At 49.0% G+C, this 20,651-nt stretch overlaps 1 protein-coding gene across 1 annotated transcript in view; it reads right to left on the bottom strand.

The window, feature by feature from the left end:
• PLEKHA8 (pleckstrin homology domain containing A8) overlaps positions 1 to 20,651 on the bottom strand; it is a 45,869-nt gene that overhangs the window by 12,650 nt on the left and 12,568 nt on the right. Inside the window, exons 2-9 of the mRNA XM_036761079.1 lie at positions 15,648 to 15,764; positions 13,944 to 14,099; positions 11,392 to 11,516; positions 7,383 to 7,541; positions 6,198 to 6,238; positions 3,921 to 4,078; positions 2,887 to 3,064; positions 1,341 to 1,426 (exon numbers count right to left, since the gene is read on the bottom strand). Coding sequence (XP_036616974.1) covers positions 1,341 to 1,426; positions 2,887 to 3,064; positions 3,921 to 4,078; positions 6,198 to 6,238; positions 7,383 to 7,541; positions 11,392 to 11,516; positions 13,944 to 14,099; positions 15,648 to 15,764 — 1,020 coding nt within the window. The remainder of the gene's footprint in view (positions 1 to 1,340; positions 1,427 to 2,886; positions 3,065 to 3,920; positions 4,079 to 6,197; positions 6,239 to 7,382; positions 7,542 to 11,391; positions 11,517 to 13,943; positions 14,100 to 15,647; positions 15,765 to 20,651) is intronic.

Raw genomic sequence — 20,651 nt, 5'->3', positions numbered from 1 at the left:
GCATACTCTAATTCTTACTTCCTTTGGGCAAGGCTGTATATGGAGAACGAAAGGCATCCATGATGCTCTACCAACATTCTTGAGATACCCAAGAAACAAGAAGGAAGGCCTCCAGCACGCTCATCACAATTCAATGAGCACTCATTGAGCGCCTACTGCAAACAAACCATGAACGTCCATCATATTTGTACTTTATATAAGGCCTGTGTGAGGCTCTGGAGACAGAGGTGAAAAATGTCGGACAACATGATGTATACAGGTAAATACACCACAAGGTAAGGCAGATCGGGGGGGGGGGGGGTTCTGTTCAGACCTGTGATCTCACAGGATCACAGATTTAGAGACAGAAGGGCTCTCAGGTCACCTAGTCCAACACCCTCATTTTACAGACGAGCAAACTGAGGACCAGAGGGGCAGTGCCTCACTCAGGGTTACATGGGTAAGGATCAGGGGAGGCCTTTAAACTCCGGCCCTGACTTCACAGCCAGTGAGAGGCCTTGTTGGGGTGTCCTGATTGTGTGCACCCCTTCTGTTCTGACATCACCCTTCACCTCATCATCAGGACGCTGCAGTAGCTGCCGACCTCAGGTCCCTCCCCACTCCCGTCCATCCTCCATCAGCCACCAAGCCCAGGCTGCACCCTGGCACTCCCCAACTTAGCACGGTGCCTGGCACACTGTTTCTCTCCCCCCTTCCCTTTGGCAGTCTCACGAAGCTTATGGGCCCTTCTCAGAAGAATGTTTGGGATCACAAAGGAAAGTGCTTCCATGCCAATGCATACTTATCTATCCATCCAGGGGCCTACAGACCCCAGCTTTATGGGGGCCTTACAGGAAAAGGGAGATGAGACGCCTTGGAGGCCTGTGACCTCCTGCAATGAAATCTGAGATTCACCAAAGTTCCGTCAAACTAACAAACTTCTATACTGGCTGTAGTTTTGTTCCTCTGCTTCGGGCTCAAAAATTAAACAAAAGAAACCAAACCCAAAACCAAACCAGCTCCAAGCTCTCTGTGCCCCCCTCCACGTTAGCCCCGGGGCGATCTCTGAGGGCTCCGTCTTTCTCTCCGGCTTCCCATCAGACCAGACCGCAGGCCTCGGGCCTCAGCTTGGAGATCATTATTTTATTTCTTCATGGAGAAGCCGCTTTTTCAGCAGAGCAGCCCATGACAAAGAAGGGGCCTGCGACCTGGGTCTGCGGAGGGCAGGAGGTGAAGCTGTGGCCGGGGAGCAGTCAGTCATCTCTCGCTGCCAGAGGGTCCCCCCACAGACCATCTCTCCTGGGCAGAGACCGCAGCGAGACCCTCGACTGAGAAACCAAAGGCCGACCGGCCCGTCTTACCTAAAACCGGAACTATGGCGTAGCATGACTCCAAGAATGCTTCGGTGGGGATGCCGCTGTCTTCCAGGAGTTCAATGTCGCTAAAGCTGAGAGTGTGGGGAAGAGAGAGGAGGAAGGAATGAGAAGTGCATCTGGATGATAACAGCAGAAACAGTCCCTATGGTGCTTCACTTCTCATCAACCCACCAGCATTCACTGAGGGCTGCTCTGTGCCCGGCACCGTGTTCGGTGCCAGAGATACAGAAGCACTTGATGAAGCAATCCCTCCGCACAAAGAGGCTGCATGCTCTTCCACTGTGCCCTCTGCAGTGCTCGGCCCATCACTAACCAGCTGCCCCCTGGCTGGGCCCTCCCTTCCAGAAGTGACTGTGCACGTCGACTTTGTCTTTAATCTTCCCCCAAATAGAATACAGACGCTTCCATAGCACAGTAGGTGCTTAATAAATCTTGAGTTCACATTCCCACCTCTGTTAACTAAAGACCCCAGTACTCCTTGTTCTTCTTTTCCTGACGGGTAAATCTGACAGAGTAAAAGCCCATCCTTTTTCCTAATTTCTCTTCTTTCCTCCAGCAATAATAAAAATAATTAATAACAACAATAAAAGCTAACATTTATAGAGTACCTACTATGCGCTAGGTGCCATGTTAAGTGCTTTCTGAATGTCACCCCACTTGGTTTTCACAGCCATCCTGGGAGGTGGGATCTACATTACCCCTACTTTACAGCTGAGGAAGCTGAGGCAAACAGTTGAAGTGACTTACCCAGGGTCACACAGCTACTAAGTGTCTGAGGCTGGATTTGAACTCAGGAGGCCCACTGCTCTAGCCACTGCCCTGCCCGGCTTACCCCAGTAGAGGGGTAATCTGTGCCCACTGAGGGCGGGGATTGCTTCCCATTTGTCTTTACATTCTCATCTCCTGGCACACAGGTGCTTCATCAATGCTTGTTCTTTTTAAGCTTCACAACACCTGGAAGTTGGACAGACATTTACCATCCCCATTTCACAGATGCAGAAGCAGGCTCAGAGAGGGAAGCAACTGGCCCCGAGTCACACAGCAAGCCTGAGAGAGGATGGAAATGCAGATCTTCTTGGCACAGAGTAAGTCCACTCTGTCACATTGTGGATGTATAAATAAATGCGCTTTTGTGCTCAAATGTCTATACCGGCAGTATACCGGCAGCACAAACAATCTTTTCTTGAAGGACTCTTGAGTCTCACATGGCCACACTTAATTCGTTTAACGGATACACAGATAAAAAATCCTTTTTTCTGCCCTGTCCCTCCCTTCCTTAACATTAAGGATCTGCCTAAAACCAGAGAAAAAGTGGCTTCCAAAAGACTAGCCTGTTAGAAAGTTTAGCTTTCTTCCGAGGATATAAATAGTTTCCACTCTCAAAATCCGAGTCTCATCTATCTTTATTCTTCTGGCAAGATTCTCTTGTGGTCATAAACTGCAAAATCCATTCACCCACATCCCTGCTTACGAGAAAAGCAGGAAGGCATGGGGTTCCCGCTACCATGACTGACGTGGCATGGGCTAATACCTTGTATTCATGGCACTGAAGAAAGTCTGGACCTCCTCCTTGTCCTCTTCCAGGTGTGCCCCAGGAGATTCACTTACAGGATTCATTGCCGTGGGATGTTCCGGTGGGGGCTCCACGTCACTCTCAGGAGGCGTTTCTGTACCTCCTTCTCCATCATCCTCAATTTCATCACTTTGGACTTCAAAGTAGAGGAACATAACCATCAATCATGACTGCTCCTTCCCCAAGAAGAGAAGCAAGGAAATATCCTATGCCTTTGTAATGACGGGTGTGGGGAGTGCACAGGTGTGGATCAAGGGCTCACAGTTTTGCTGAATGTTTGTTTTCCCTCTTCCTTTTTAAAAATTCTCCGGAAGAAGGGGATGGGGATGGATATGGAGGAAACCAAAGTGATGTAAAAACAAAATTTATGAAGTAAAACTATTATTAAAAACAAACAAATGGGTGCTCCTCTTGTTTCTTGCTTCTGTAATAAGTAACAGACCTAATGAAGCTGGGAGGTTCAGGCCAGGTTCGCTTTTCTTTTTTTTTGAATGACAACTAAGATCTCAAAGCTTTGCATTTCTGACCTGTTTGTAAAGCAGGGTTTTAATAAAACAAAACTACTCTGGGGAAGGTAAAGAGGGAAACCATTTTTTATAAAGTCTCAATGGTAGTCCTGTATGAATGGACTAACGTACCTGTGTACACAGCAAGCCCTCCAAAGTACAGGCTTTGGTATGGGATGCCCCTGTACCTGCCCAATGGAGCTGTGATAACTGGGAGTCTATGGCCACACAGAAGTCTCATCAATATCTAGGCCCGATATTAAAGAAGAGAGAATCACAGGACCCCCAAAACTAGAGCTCGAAGGTACCCCAGAAATCATCTGGTTGGCCTCCCCACCCCCTATTTTGGAGATGAGGAAACTAAGGCCTTCTCTTGTGACAAAGAAAGACAAATCGACACTTGGGTCTCTTGTGCACAAAATTCCACACCCATAGACCCCCACCTCTCCACTTCATGTCCCCTCAGGGATCAGTATTAATATTTACCTATTAAATGGTCTTCTACATTTTCTGTAGTTGACAAGCTGTTCCCCTTCTCCGTGGGCTTCATATGTAAGGGGCTCTCGTTTTTAATTAGGGTTTCTTCAGAATCGCTTATTTCTGTATTTAAGGATCCATTTTCACAGCTGTTCAATTCTATCTGCCTAAAAAAAATCCCCAAAACCAAACAACGCATTACTTGGTCATAAAGGGAACAAGAGTCACACGGCTCCCAGAGCCCAGTAAGGGCTTTCCCCATGCCAACAGCTGGGGAAGGAATCATCATCGCCCACTGGAAGGGAGGGCCGGTGCCAAGCTGCCTGTGCCCAGGGGCTGGGGGAATCACTGAAGGCCTGACTGGCCCAAGGCTCTGTTCTGTCCCTTCTCACAAGGGGAGATGAGAGAATCCAAGGTCCGGGAACATCACGAAAATAATGCCGTAGAATCAGGCCTGGGACTCGGTACACAGGCCTGTCTCTCACTGGAACGGAAGCTTCTTGAGGGCAGGGCCTGCTTGGGGCCTGTGTCCCCAACACTGAATGCCATGCCTGGCATGTAAGAAGTGATGAGAAAATGCTAGCTGCCCCACAAGATCCAACCCCACGAGTCAAGTCAATAAGCATTTATTAAACACCAACTGTGTGCCAGGCACTGGGCTAGGCAGTGAGGAGACAAAGAACAGGTCCCTGCTCTCACAAAACTTGTGGGGTAATAATGGGGGAGATGACATGCCAAGGGTAACTTGGGGCCCCCTCAGAGGCATCTAAAGGCTGGGGGGATCAGGAAAGGCTTCTTGAGGCATTTCAGTGCCGGCTGAGGACTAGACCCTCCTTGTGCCGGGGCCCCACAGACAAGATGAAAACCAGGCCTCGCTGTCACAGAGTTTATATTCCCCTGCACTTTCCCCTGCTCAGTACCACAGGAGCTCTCCCCCACACCCCCAGCTTCTCTGACCGCCCTTGGGGGGCCCAGGAAGTGCCAGCTTTAGTGCCTCACAGTCCTGCCTCCCTGGGGCAGGCAACATCTGCATTTCCCATGGGACATAAAGTGGGGAGGGGGCTGTGTCCCAGCTGGGGAAGTCAAGGAGCCCTTCGCAGCTTTTCCAGACCAGCCCCCAGAGGAAAAGAGACATTAATTAGCAACGTTTGCCTTCCATTACCGGTTCTCACCTCTCCCGCTGGGCCGGTCTCACTTCCCCCTAAGTCAGTCCCACCTTGCTCTTGGGGCAAGCACCCGGGAAGCAAGTCTAACAGAAGAGCCTACGCCCCACAATCCAGCCTGGAGCCTCACTCCTGGTGTGACCCCTGGGAAGGCAACTGACTCGGTTTCCTTATTTACAAAATCAAGAGCTGCCTCTGAGTTCCCACAGACGAATACACTACGTACCACAATGCCGTCCAGCCATTACACACGCAGACGACATGAACAGATGGACATGTTTGTGTGAATAGCAGGGACGAGGGTGGGATCTGAGACTGCACTGAGAGTCGGACCCCCAGCAGAGAAAGTCTCTTATCAACATAGGTAGGGACTTTCCTGCCGACTGACAGTCTTAGAGATTTGTGGACAGCACTTTAGTTTTATGTTTTTGAAGTTATGTTTTATTTTTAATTATTTAGTATTTGATTTCCCCCCATTTACGTGTTAAAACAATTTTAACATTTGTTAAATTTTGAGTTCTAAATTCTCTCCCTCTGCCCTCACTGAACATGCAAGCAATGTGATATAAGTTCTACGTTGTGCGGCACTTCAGAGGTTAAGTGACTCTGCCAGGGTTACACAGTCAGTCTCTGTCAGAAGCAGGATTGAACCCAAATCCTCAGAGTTCAAAACCAGAATTCTTCCTACTACATTGTACCCGTCACCTCAACTATGTACAAAGCACCCCAAATCAGAAGAGAACGTACGATGCTGCAAGCAGGCTGGACGCTTTTTTCCTGTCCTATCAAATTAAATTCATAAACATACACATGGCATCTTTTTATGATGAATGTAGGTGGGAATTAATTGTTAACTCTTCCAAGGGAGAAGTTCCAATCTACATATATCCCTGCAGGACCAGAGGGAAATACAGTCACTGGAAAACACCCCAGTGGGGGGGAGCCTGCCCGTAAGGGAGATGGAGAGAGAAATCTAATCACCAGCTGGGAGGCTGAAGAGGGACTGACCCTGTTCCCCGCTCACTGAAAAGGGAACTTCTGTCCTATCGTTCCCTAGACAGATTAAAGCAGTAACCGGCTTATGTTATCACTAACAAATAAAGAAAGAAACAGAGATCTGTACCTTTCCAGAGCGTTGTGAATCGGTATGATGGGAAGTTTTGTCTTTAAAAGAAGAAAAGAAAACGTTCACATGAACAGCTTGTAACACATCAGCCCCACAATTCTGGCCAGCCCGAGCTAACGCCCCCTCCACTCTGGCAATCTCAGGTGGTCAGGGGAGAGGGGGTCACAGAATCCACCAGCCTCTGCTGTCATTTTTCCAAATAGGGCATCCGAGCCCCTAAGGTCAGGTTTCTTAACATGGGATCCATCTGTGAACTTGGCTTTTTAAAAAAAAATTCTGAAAACTGGATCTCAGTGTAACTGGCCACCTTTGTAATTCTACATATTTTATTTTGGGCATTAAAAACCACGATTCTGAGGAATCTGCAGGCTTCACCGTGGGGCTGCCAAGGGGTCTGGACCACCAAAAGAGGACGTGCGCACGAAGATGGGCCTTTGGGCAACTGGACCATCCCTCCCAACACTATCTGGACCCAGTTTCAAGCTTCTTTCCAATCAGAGGGGCTCCTAAGTGGTGCCTCTGGAGCAGCCCCTCACCCTAAGGCTTTGGAGGCTACACAGCTGCCTGTCAGGTGTTTGGAAAAGGGGGATTCTGGACCAGAGGCCTCTGGCGTCTCTTCCAACTCAGAGACTGAGTCCTAAAATGTGCCCAATTTAAATGAAGGGCTCCTAAGCAACAAGCATTTATTAAGCCCTTACTGTGTGCCAGGAGCTGCGCTGCAGGCGGGGGATAGAAAGCCAAAAACACAGTCCCTGCCCTCAGGGTGCTCAGTCTGATGGGGGAGACAACATTCACATAATTACACGCATCCAACATACACCCACATTGTCAATGGGAAATCATCTCAGAGAAAAGGGACGAGCGTCAGGGGGACTGGGAAAGACCCGTCACAGATAATGTGACTGGGGCAGAATCGTGAAGGAAGATGAGGTGGGATGGAGGCATTCCAGGCATAGGGCACAGCCAAGACAAAAGCACGGAGGCAGGAGATGGACTGCCATGTATGAGAAACAGCAAAGAGGCTAGTGAGCTGTGTCCCAGTGCGAGGGAGGGGAGGGAAAGGTAAAAAGCCTGTCTCTATAAAGGATGCTGGGTACCATCCCTCAAGGTGCCACTTAAAACTAAGCTCGCTCATTCTTTTCTCGCCCTTTGAGCGCTCACCCACCAATGGCACCACCTCACCTTACTGGGCTTGAGCACCGCCAGCTGGGGGGAGCCCGGGGGTGTCCGGTACAGCAGCTCCGATGTGAAGGCTGCATTCGCAATCTGCATACATTCCTCCAGCGTCTTCAGAAAGGTGTGGCAGGTGGACTTCAGCAGAGTGCCCACATCGATCCCCTCCTAGGGAAGAGCCAGAGGGGGAGACGCTGTTACCTCGTCCAGCTGGAAAGTCTGGCGCTGACCATAAGGCAGAGAGCAGAATCTGCCATTTTGTTGGGTGACGCTGTAACGTCTGACCAGCGAAAGTAAAGATGGCTCAAACGTGGCTGTCTGTTAGTCAATCACATACAAGTCTAAGTTAAGTCGTGAGCTCTAACACACCCACAATTCAGGCCTCCAGCAAGTGCATGGAGTTGGAGGGCTGGTGGGCAGGAATGTGGCTCTGACTAAAATCAAACAGATCTGGGAGAGAGGCTTATGAGTCACTGATTGAGAGCCGGTAAGGACCTCAGAGGCCTTTGGGGCCAAATCCCTCAGTTTATAAATGAAGAAACTGGGAATCAGTCAGCCAACAAGCATTTATTAAGCACCTACTATACGCCAGGCACTGTGCTAAGAGAGGCAGCTGGGCAGTGCAGTGGATAGGACAGCGGTGCTGGAGTCAGGAGGAACTGAGTTCAAATCCAGCCTCAGACACTTGGGTGATCCCAGGCAAGTCACTTAACCTTGGTCTGCCTCAGTTTTCTCAAATGTAAAATGCAGATAATCACAATATGTAATAATACCTCTCAGGGTCATTGTGAGATATCTGTAAAGTGCTTAGCAAAGCAGGTGTCCAATAAATACTCCCTCCCCCCATTCCTGTCTCTCTCCTTCCCTCCTTTCCTTTCTCCTTTCTTTCCTCCTTTCCTTTGTTCTTTCCTCCTTCCCTTTCTTCCTGTCTCCCTTCCCTCCTTCCTTCCTTCCTCCTTCCCTTCTCCCTTCCTTCCTTCCTCCCTTCCTTTCTTCCTTCCTTCCCTTCTCCCTTCCTTCCTTCCTCCTTCCCTTCTCCCTTCCTTCCTTCCTCCTTCCCTTCTCCCTTCCTTCCTTCCTCCTTTCCTTCCAACAATACAAACAAGATGGAGATGAGGTAAACTGGAGATTATTCATAGCAGGAAGGCATGAAGACTGAGCAGGATGGGGAAGTAAAGTCTCTTTCCCAGGGTCCCCCACGGCTCAGCTGGCTGCCTTAGGGGGATGGGAAGGACCCCCATCCTCCAGACTCCTTCTCTCCATGTTTTCCTGATGCTTTAGAAACCAGTTGAGTCACATTATCCCTTTCCAAACGAGGTTTCCGCCCTTCGGTACAGACGTGGTGTGAGCCTGGCACAACGCACCCCATCCATCTATCCCGATGAATGCTGTGTCTTAATGTTTGAATTCCCTGACTTGTCGGGGCCACTTCTGGCCCACGATGGGTGAGAGCCTCATGCTAATGAGGCCAAGGTCATGCTTTGATCACAGCAGCAGCACAGACGAAGACTGTTTTCCAGGCTCCCCCCACCCCGCCCCCTCCCCCGCTGAGCCAGCTGACTCAGCACGAGCCACTGATCCCAGACTGAACTGAGGCCAAGTCACTCTCGATGACGGACCAAAGTGACACGTCAGAGGCTCTCACGGTCATTAGCTCTGTCTCCACGGCTGTCATCCATCATAGGGTACACACCGTGAGTGTTCCAGGGACCGTGGAAAGAATGTGGGCGCCTGAGTCCGAGGACCTGGGTTCAATTCCTGCTCTAGTCCCTTTAGACCAGTGTGACCTCGGACATCCCTTGGTCTCTCTTTCCTTATCCTTAGAGTCAGGGGGGAAAAGGGGGGCCTACGTGGCTTCTAGAGTCCTTTCTAGTTCTTAATCTGTGAGTCTGTGAACTGAAATTCCAACCCAACAAAAATTTATGAAACACCTACTAAGTGAAGGCCCCCTAGAGGCAAGAAGCTCAAAGACAAAGAAGAAACAGCTTCTGTCCTCCCACTTACATTCATTTGGGAGGAAGGGCTCAAGAAGACCAGAACTTGTAAACAGAGAAGGAAATACAAGATAATCTGAGAAGGGGAACAAACACTAAGCCAAGAAACCTCCTATGCGGGGGCCAGGGGAGCTGAGCCTTGACAGAACTTAGAAACTGATTCTAAGAGGAGGTGGGCAAGGGCATTCCAAGAAGGGGGCACAGCCTAGGCAAAGGCACGGTGGTAAGAGACTGAACGCTCCATCCAGGGAAGTCAGTTTGGCTTGCCTAGAGGGTCCAGGAAGGCAAGGTGTGCAAAACTAGCCTGGGCAGAAAGGCAGGCAAAAGCCAAGGAGGGAAGTCTAAATATTATTCCTTATCTGGCACCTGCATCATGTATAAAAATAAAGGGACACTGGTAAATGCTCTTAGAATGAATGACAATGTGCTTAGTAAACACTGAAGAGTGTGACCCTCTCAGATGTAAGAGTGCCGATGAGGGCTGCATCACCTACATGCGCAGGGCTGATCTCTTCCCCGAAGAAGCCAGGACAATGCCTGGGTCAAATTTTGTTAATCAGAATTCATTGTGAGCAGGGAATTTTAAAGGCAAAGCACGGTGACAGAGAGTGTGAGGGGGCGATGCTGAGCAAAGTCTTTGGCAAGGCTGGTGAGACTCCTCAAAGAGAACGAGTGAGGGGGAAGTGGAGGAGACCCTTTAACGGATCAGTTTTTGAGTCAAAAACCTTATTTTCCTTGACTGGTTGGTCCCCTCCGAGCCTTGCTTCTGCTCACACAATCCTCACTCTCTCCCCACTCCTCCCCCACATCGTAAGACTGTTTTTTTAATATGTTCAGCACCTCTTCTCAATGGACCAGGACTGGAAGGGACCTCAGAGGTCATTTAGCCTGTTTCTCATTTTACAAATGAAACCAAAGCCCAAGACCTTTCCAGGATCACACACCCAGTAAGTGTCCAAGGTGACATTAGAACTCAGGTCTTCCTGACTCTTAAGTCCAGTTTTCTTTCCCTTGGCCATTATATTTCCTCTTCCCCTTTGAAGGGTTAGCCCTTTCATGTCAGGGAATTAAACAAGGCCCTGGTTCATATTTAATGTGGACCACATACAAAATGGTTAATTAATGCTTTATCTGTCTATTTATCATTTATCTTGTCAAGATATTAGGAGACATCCTGCTTTTCAGACCTAAGTCCTGGCCAGCAGGCTGTGCCCTGAGCTTGGCATAACAACAGTCCTTTGCACTCTGGATGATCTTGCCCTCTGGCAAAAGCACATAATTATTGTAATGCTCTGACCAGCACCCGGTGTTCTCTGCGCTCGGACAGCACCTGCTATACCCATGTTCTGGTCATGAAGCCCCACTATGAATCAAACTTGTCCCATTGTGGCTGTTACCTATCACTGTCGGGGCCACAGCTCACTGCACAGACACTGCTGTAAGTACTGAGATCTTCCCACACTGCCTCAGGTCCCCTGCACTTGGGACTAGATCCTCTCCTTGCTTATGAGCTATTTCCCTCACTTAGAAATCAAGCTTGTTTGCTTCTGGACTCTCCTGTCGCTGGACTGCTCTGTTTGGCTCTGGCCACCCACAGGTTAGAGGCTGCTTTGGTCCGGCTGACAATCTATATCCTGTACAGATAGTGCCCAGCACATGGTAGACACTACGTAAATGCTAGCTATTATAATAATATTGTTTTATTACTATACGAATTAACACACAATTATGTTATTAGATAATGGTTAATAAATGAGATACACTAATAAACATATATAATTGTATATTAACCATAATATTGATAATGTACCATCGTTACTATTGGCTAAGTCATTCAAACCTCAGTCTCTGCCTCCTTCCCTGGAAGATGGGGATACACCCCCTGCCCCAGTTCCCTCAGAGGGAGGCTGCGATCTGCCATATCCAGGGAGGGGGTGTCTATACTTCCGTCCTAGCTGGTCTTTTGGGTGCCATCATTCTGAATGGATGCGCCTCCCTCCCAGAGGCCAGTAAGGTCATCCTACCTTTGCGTCCCCCACGCCGGCCCCCGTGGCTTCCTTTGTTCTGTTCACTTGCTGCACGAGGAGGTCGCAGTACAGCCTGAGCTCCGACATCTTGGTTTTCAAGGTCTCCGTGTTTTCAGTGAACTCTAATGAGGTTAAAGAAGTGGTAATGAGCCTGAGGGAGGAGCGAGCTGAGTCAAGGCCAGACAAGGAGGCGATTCATCGCCAGTGCCAAGCCTCAACAATAGGGCTCTTAACTCAAGGCCAGGGAACTTGCTGCTTTACTATCTGGATAACAAAATTTCAATATGCTTGGTTCCTTCTGTCCTCCTGTGTATTTTATTGTATGCATTTAACACCTGATTCTGAGCAGGGGTTTTACCAGACTGCCCCAGGAGGCCAGGATACAAAATGGGTAAGAATCCCTGATCTAAAATGCATCTAAAGCAATGAATGGATAAGCACATTATAAGTGCCTACTAGGTGCCAGGGAATCCAAGACTTTTCTCCCATAATTTCAAATTGTCTTCCAGAAATGTTAAACCAGTTTGCAGCTCCAGTCAGAGTCCCTTCCTCCCTCTCCCCTCCTCAGAATTACCTTGTATTTTATTTGGGCTGTATTTCAGATGTAGTTACATGTGCATTGTCTCCCCTCGATAGAATGTAAGCTTCTCCAGGGCAGGGACTGTTTCATTTTCACCTTTGTCTTGGACTCCCTGGCACCTAGTAGGCACTTACTATGTGCTGGCCATGATCTCAAAGTACCTATGTGCAATTCTGGTGAGCTGTGGAAAAAAAACTGGAGATTCTAAGAAGCAGAGGAAGGAGAGGCTTTCTAAAAATCGATGGTCGTCCAACAAACATTGATTAAGCACCTACTGTGTGCAGGGGGCCATGCCAAGCTAAGACAGAATGAGCACATGCCCTGTCCTTATGTCCCACAGTGGCCAGCCCTGTGGATGATGTTCTCTAACGCCCCCTGAGGACAGCAAGGGGAACTCAATGGGTTGGCCTGGAATCACCCCTTGTGCAGGGGGGCACATACCCAGAGCAGGTATCGGTAACCAGGAGGGCATGAGGCTTCTCAAAGCTGGTCACCCTCAAATGAAAAGCCTTCCTCCGGTGCCTTCTCAGACCACAGACATAAAGCCGAGTTCTCAAGGCTCTGACCACAGAGTGATTTCTTTGGGTTACAAGTGAAGGGGAAAGACCGTGGAAAAGCACCATGACAGCTGGATCTTGTGCCTGATACTTGGTGCCTGTGTGACCATGGGCACCCCTCCATGGGCCTCAGTATCCTCATCTGAAAAGGCGGGAGCTACACCAGATGGCCTCCAGCAACCTTTTCAATCAAGATCTTCCACTCCTCCAAGGGAGGTCAGGAGGGCAGAGAAAGACTGCTCCAAGCCTTTGTCCACTGATACCTTACTGATTTATATCCCAGGTCTAAGCCAGAGTAACATAGAGCCTGCCTGAAAAGGTTATCATGTAGAAGGCAGCAGGGGTGGCCCTGTGGCTGGTGCAAGGAAGAGTCAAAAGGCTGGTCTTAACTTGGCCACCTGGGCCTCAGCTTTCCTACCTGTAAAATGGGAACACTGTTATTTATGTGTCCAAAAAGGCTTCCCTTATCATCAGCCAGCTAGACTCAGCTCTGCATGTCTCAGGGGAGGCTAATGATGGGCTGACTCTGCCCTCTCTCCCTGCCCAGAGCAGGGCTGATGCTGGCTACTGACAAACTCCATTCTTTATCCAAGAACAACGTTTAAGTATTAATTAAGTGTCTACTATATGCTAGGCACCACACCAGGAACACAAAGAAAAAAAATCCAACTGTTCTTACCCTCAGGAGGTCTACATTCTACTGGGGAGTGGGTGGAATACAACAGACACAGGTTAGTCCACACAAAACAAAAGAAAATAATCAGTGGGGTGGAATGGGGGTTAGAGGTGGGGAGGAGCAGTGTTTGAGCCCAGTGCTGAAGGAAGCTAGCAGTCCTAGAAGGTTGGAGAGGAGAAGGAAGTACATCCCAGGTACTGGAGAGAGCCTAGGCAAAAGTTCAGGAGCAGGAGATGGAATGTTGTGAACCGTGAACATGAAATAGTCTGGTTTGATGGTAACGCAGCATGTGTGAGGGGAAGAAAAATGAAATAAATCTGGAGAGATGGTTTGGAGTCAGATTGTGAAGGGCACTAAACGCCACACAGAGAAGTTCAGGATTTTCCCTCCAGAGGTGACAAGGAGTCATAGAAGCTTCTTGAGTGGGGGAATAATATCACCAGACCAGTGTTAAGGATTATCGCTCAGGCAGTTGTGGAGTTATCAGTCCTGAGGGCCTACCACGGATGATGGAGGATGTCCCCAACGTGCTTTAATACCTCACTGCTGCTAGTGAAGCACCTGGGAGCCCACAAAGTCAGAATTAGGAGGGCAAAACTCTGTTTCAAATGAAACTGAAGAACTGTCCCCCTACTCCACAAACTTGGGGCTACGTTGTTCAGAGTGAGCAGGGGAACCCAAAGATGAGAAGAAAGCACGTCCAAGACCCCAGACAACACCCAGGTCCAGTACTCACCTTTCTCCTTCTGGGCCCTGCTGTCTGTGAGGCAAGCCTTGGCTGAGCCCAGGGCCACCAGCCACCGCTGTCTCTCCGCCACATTTCTGGCTTTCAGGTAGAAGTACTGCTCCCCTGGGATGATGAGATCCATCCGGGTGTTATCTGCAGAGTGAACTGGGAACGGCAGGGTTGAGGTCAGAAGATGAAAAGGACATTTCCCCTCAATCTGCTCCTGCCTTACTCAGCCTTACAGGGAGACTTCTCCGGGGGATGCTGAGTCAAGGGAGGTTGGGGGGGCACTGAATAGGTTCACTGGCAGGGAGCGTGACATTTTCCAGTTTCTCCTACCTACACAATCCTGTTTCTCTTCTGGGAGCTGCCTGCTGACTGAAAGGAGGAGCTGTGAGTAGAATGTTAGCTCCCTGAGGGCAGGAACCACTTCATTCTTTTCTCTTCATGTCCCCACACCCTGCACATGGTACGCACTTAATAAATGATGGGTGGATTGGATGAGTCGGCTTCCAAAGACAGGGAAATTATTAACTGGTCTGAAGGGGACTCCAGAAAAAAAAAAAAGGATTTTCCTCCTAGGCACTTCATCTAAAGGTTAGATTGCCGGTCTCTGTGCTGTATATGCAAATATCTGACGGTCAAAAGCAAGCTGAGACACCGTGGAATATTTTAAATCCCTCTGGGGGATTTGTTGGAGGAGTGGCTTAGCACCTGGGGGTGGGGTGGGATATAAAGAGTACATGTTTCTTTTTCTATTTCCCAAGAGAAGCCAAACTCGCTGAGGGCGTTCTTAAGGGCTCATTCACAAGGAAAATAATCTCCCAAACTCCTCAGCAGGTCTCAGGTACGCAGGACCCTTAACCATTTTGGCACATTCCAGATCAGAAGCCAAGCTATACGATGAGGAGGAGGGAGTGCATGAGGTTTTCCTTTTTCTTTGTTCATTCATTCAACAAACATTTATTGGTATCATTAGAATGTTGAACAAGCATATGTTAAGTGTCTACTATGTGCTGGGCACTGTGCTGGCCCTAGAACTACAGAGAAAAGGGTGAGATACTCTCTGTCCCACGAGGAGCCTGCCTGTCACCAAGGGGTCATCATAATGATGACCAGAGTTTATATGGCGCTTTAAGGTTTGCAAAGCACATACGCATATGTCATCTCATTTGATCCTCATAATAACTGAGCAATGCAGACCTCATTATTATCCCATTTTACGGATAAGGAAGCGGAGGCTTAGAGAGGCTTTCCCAGGGTCACACAACTAGGAAGTGTCTGAGGCAGGCTTTGAACCTGAGGCCCAGCGCTTAATCTTCCATGATGCCTAACTGCCTTTAATATTCACAGATAAATGAGCACACTATGTAGAGCGCTTTGCAAATATTAAAGCCAATATAATGCCAGCTGCAATATATAAATATGGGAAACATACACAAGATATATATCTAGTGTGCATGCAGATGAACGCACAAACACATGCCTACATTATGTGTGTACTACACAGATACATATGTGCTATTACAAGTCTGCTTTGGTCTGCTAAATTCCTAGAATTTGCTCTGTGAGGGTGAATAAGTACACACATCAGCCTATACCAGAAAGACACCAACAGAGAATAACAAAGCCCAGCACTTCCATGGGTTCTGCAGGTACCACGGCCAGCTCTTGTACTGGGTTAAATTAGATACTGACTCAGACCAGCCTCACCTTGAATTTCACAGACCGCCATCTGGATGCTTCCTTTGCAGCCTTTCCACGCATCTTCGGGGGAGTCATAATAAGATAATATCCCCCCACAGAGAAGAAACCACCGAGGCTGCCAACCTGCAACGAGAACCAACAGGTTCCTGCAGTGCTGCACCCATCCTGGGCTGAGTGAAACGCTTCCTCCCCGCCCCGCCCCCCATGTCTGTTATCTCAGAGGCCAATCAGAGCCCTTTCCTCTACCCACCACACCACAAGGCATAGAGGTAGAGGGTCTTTGCCGAATTCCCTTCAGCTTGAACCTTTGTTAACTTCCTACTACATGTGGAACCCCAGTGCTTGGCTCTGGGGTTCCAAAGATAAAAATCATCTTTATACATAAAATGTTATGGCGGCTCTTTTTGTGGCGGCAAAAAGCCGGAACCTGGGGAGGCGGAGGAGGTGCTCATCAGCTGGGGAATGGCTGAACAAGTCACAGTATACAAAGGTGAGGGAATACTACTGTGCTGCAAGAAACAATGGAGAGATGGCTTCAGAGAAACCTGGGAAGACCTGTATGAACTGATGCAAAGTGAAGCGAGCCAAACCAGGAAAACAATTTGTATAATACTGTAATAGAGCTACATTGTAAAGGCAAAGACCTCTGAAAGACTTAGCTCTGATCAGTGCCATGGTCACCCAGAGAACCAATGACAACACAGGCTAAGGGAGGAGAGACTCGGGGTGCAGAATGAGACATAGATTTTTACATATGTAATATTATATATGACTATATACATACATTAGAGGGGTTCTTCTTTTCAATTGGGTAAAGAAGTAGGCGGGAGAGAAAATAAATGCTTGCTACTTGAAGAAAACAAAAATTTTAGAGGAAAAAGTCCTTGCCCTCAAGTTGCTTACACTCTACCGTTCTTTTCTCCTGATGTTCTTACATTCAAAGCAATGACTGAGAAGTCTGTATTTTGGCAAACATCTGGGGAAAATGCTTTTGTTTCTATTTCTAATGGATGTGTGTGTGTGTGTATAGGACAGAAAAATGTCCTAGCAGAGGTTTCAGACACATCACCAGCTGGCCACAAACACTCCCAAGTATACCTCGAAACAGATCCAAATATCATCACTCTCTGATTTTAACATGCTGAAGCATTAATAAAAAATAAATCTATGACCATGTATGGTTTTCTAAGTCAACACGAGGGCCACAGTTCAGTGATACCTTCCCCACCCCATTTCCCTCTGAGTCTGACCACACCGTGCTGGAGAATCTCCCTGCTTCCCCTCACTTCACCTAACCTGGTCATGAGGCTTTGCAAAGGTATCTTCATTTTATAGATGAGGAAACTTGAGGCAAACAGAGGTTAAGTGACTTGCCCAGGATCACGTATCTAGTCTCTAAGGCTGGATCTGAACTCACATCTCCCTGACTCCAGGCCAACAGCTCTGTGTCCTAAATGTTTATTGACTAACAGAAATATTTACACTGGGTATAAGATTAGGGATTTTAGAAGACAGCTGGAGGCACCTAATTGCTGATTTGGAAGATCAGTGGGCTTCTCTCTATTCTCAGGTCCTCATGCAAACGATCTGTTAAAGGCTCCCACAGGTGCTGGGGACACAGGAGAGAAGACACCACAAGAGCCTGTCTTCCAGGAGCTTACTGCTGCAGGGATCTGTTCTATACACACACTCCACACAAAGGGATTTCAAGGCTAGGAGATGCTAATATTCAAAGGCAGCAGGAAAAACCTCATTTAAGAGGTTAAAACCCTGAGCTGCCTCAGAAAGGAAAGGGAGGATCCTACCAGGCAGAGGGGAGGTGACAGGGCATTCCAGGCCTGGGGGCAGCCCCAGCAAAGACTTGGAGGGGACAGATGCAATGGAAAGTGGGCTGGACTGTCTGTCAGGCAGAGTGGGTGAGGGGGAGGAATGTTAAGTAAGTCTGGGAAGGTGGGTTGCAGCCAGATGGCAAAGAGCTTTAAATGTAAACCACAGAGCTATTTCATGGCAGCACAAGGGAAGGGGCCTCTAAGGGCATCACTGAGCCCACCAGGACTTCTGGGACACCCTGTCCTCCAACTCCTTCATTTTACAGGCAAGGAAACTGAGGCCCAAAGAGGAGGGAAGTGATGGGATAAAATGTGCACACAGACATGTCACCTGAGCAGTTACGGGAAGGGAGAGCTGGGGAGGGCATCGCCTGGAACCAGGACCAATAACCTAAGTGAGTGATGCTGAGAGAGGCAGAAGATGAGGGAAGGGGCAAGACTGAAGAGGAGGTGGCCACCCTGGAGACCTGAGGCTAACAATCTTCTTAAGAAACACAAGGAAGTCTGGAGAGATGATGGATTTGGGGGGAACCAGAATGAATTCTGGTACCAACTTGTTGAGTTTGGGATGCCATGGGGAGATCGAGGCAGAGGTGGGAGGCAGGCAGTTGGTGGTTTGGGGCTGAAGGTGAGGAGAGAGATCACAGCTGTGTCTATAGAACTGGGCATCCCTGAGGAGATCATTGATCCATGGGGCTGATGGAGTCAGCTAGAAAAGGCATGGAGAAAAGAGAGGGGGCAGGATGGAGGACAAGGCTACGCTAACACACTCAGTGCATGTGGGAAGGCCCACTTCTAACAACCTGTGATCCATGAGCATCTATTAAGTACCTACTATATGCCCAGCTCAGTGCCATGTAGCAGGGATCTCACATTCTAATGAAAAGACAACATGTAACTAGCAAAGTGCATGCAAAATCACTGCCAGGCTAATCTTAGAGGAGCTGGGGAAGAAGGCAGGGAAGGGAGAGGTCTCTGGCAGAAGGCGGCATTTGGGCTGTTTTTAGGGGAAGCTGGGGAACCTGAGGAGGGTTAGAATTACAGGGACTTCAGAAATGCAGCAAGCAGCGACAGGAGCCCTCCTTGGAGCTACAAGCACAGGTCTCCATCCCTTCCAAGACAGCTCAGGGGCTGAGGCCAGTGGCCCCCAGGGCTCTATCTCATGCAAAGTCCCTGGCCCTGGGCCATTTCCTGAAAGGCTTCTGGTTGGAAAAAAAGTGGAATATAGGAGGTGGGGCCTCGGACTGGGGCCAGGAGCCTGGGTCAGCACCAGGACCAGAGAGGCCTCAAATACACTTCTATACAAATTGTAAACTTCACTCTCAGCTACAGAAGGAAAGCAGACAGGCCGGAATCACGACTGTTCAGGTCCTTCACAGAGTGAGTGGGCACCTCATAAAAGCCTGAATCACACCTCAGATTTCTATCCACAGATGACCCCGACTCAAGACTAAGTCCATGTCTTACTTAGAGAGTGGCCCGAGGCCCCACTAGTGAGGGTCAGAGGCAGAATTCAAAGCCAGGTCTTCCTGCCTGACCTCCCCTCCCTCTCCAATAAAGTTTTAACGGCCGGCAGAGAGAAATCAACACCGAGCTAGGGATGAGAGGGCCTGAGTTCTAGTCTTGACTCTGACAATAACCGAGCTGGGTGATGCCGACAGTCACCGAGTCTCGCTGGGCCTGCCTCTTGTCATCTATGAGCCAAAGACACCGTGAGCCCCCCCTTTCCCAGCTTGAGCACACACAGAACTGGTGGGAGGGTAAAAGATGTACATAAAAGCACCTTTGGGAGTATAATGTTGTACAGAAGAGGAAGAAAGCGTGTTGGAGTCAGGAAGTCCCAAGTTCCAATCTTGCCTCAGACACAGCGAGATGACTCTGTGTAAATCTCTTAACTGCTGCCTGCTCAGTTTCCCCTCTGTCACAGAGGAATAATAAAGCACTTAGCTCACAGGGTCTGAGGATCAAATGGGAAACACAATGTAAGCCTTAAAGCTGGCTCTGACCGGTCTAAGAGGTCAGGACCACGAGAGGATAACAAGGAAGCCCGGCCTGTGACCAGACTGTCTGCAGTGTTTTTGTCTGTTTTTTTAAATGATCATCCTAGGTCTCTATATGAGCGCTCATCGGAGGGTGAGAGGGCTTTAGGCAGGACTCGAACCCAGCTCTGCCTGACTGGGGTCAGCTCTCGGCGCACCACGCCACACTGCCCCTCTAGTCTGCAAAGCACTTTACAGGCATGACCTCGCAACAACCCTGGGAGGCAGGTGCTTTTATCATCTTCATTTTACAGCTGAGTAAACTGAGGCAGGCAGCAGTGAGGTGACTTGGCCAGGGTCACACAGCTAGGCTAGTTCTAAGCTCAGGTCTTGGCGCAGCTCCATCCGCCGGGCCTCCACCATCACTCTCCAGCAGTATGTTCTGAACTCTTCAGATGGGCGACGCTGAGGGAATGTGCTATTGGGTTTTAGACATCACATCTGAGGAAGGATACAGAGAAACACATCCAGGATGGAAGGAGGACCAGGGATCGGGCCGTCCAAGGAACGCCTCTATAAAAGGCGAGGGAGAAGAGCTCCCCAGAGGAGGGTGCTCATCTCCAGACTCCAGGCATTTCCACTGGCTGTGCCGCATGCCTGGACCGCTCTCCCTCCTCCATTCCTTCAAGGCCCAGCTAAAGCCCCACTTTTTACAGGAAGTCTTTCCTGATCCTCTTTAATGCTCATGTGTCCTCTCTGAGATTCTCTCCAGTTTATCCTCTCTACTTCTTCAGTTGTTTGCATGTTGCTTTTCCCATTTGATGGTGAGGCTTGAAGGCAAGGACTGTCTTTTCCATTTGATGGCATCACCAGTGCTTAGCACAATGCGTGGCATCTCTTAGGTGCTTAATAAAGGCTCACAGACTGAAATCACAAAAAGTGGCATATTCTCCTGTGCACGTAAGGAAAACCCCCTTCACAATCAGAGCCTCCCAGAAGGTAGGATGGGCTGCTCAGGACAGGACGCAGGGAGTGCCCCACTGGAGGGGGGACTTCAAACAAAGCTGGGGTGGGGCACCTGTCGGGGATACTCTCATTCTGGTTCAGGTTTAAGCTGGGCACTCAGGCCTCTGCAGCTTCTTCCCAACTCATGAGAGGAAAGGCATTTGCAAAAACCAACAGCAACAGCATTAGCATCTTTT

The sequence above is a fragment of the Trichosurus vulpecula genome, chromosome 5, assembly GCF_011100635.1.
Source record: "Trichosurus vulpecula isolate mTriVul1 chromosome 5, mTriVul1.pri, whole genome shotgun sequence".
Lineage (NCBI taxonomy): Eukaryota > Metazoa > Chordata > Mammalia > Diprotodontia > Phalangeridae > Trichosurus > Trichosurus vulpecula.
The sequence above is the reverse complement of the archived record's forward strand: the minus strand, read 5'-3'. Positions and strand labels throughout refer to the sequence as shown.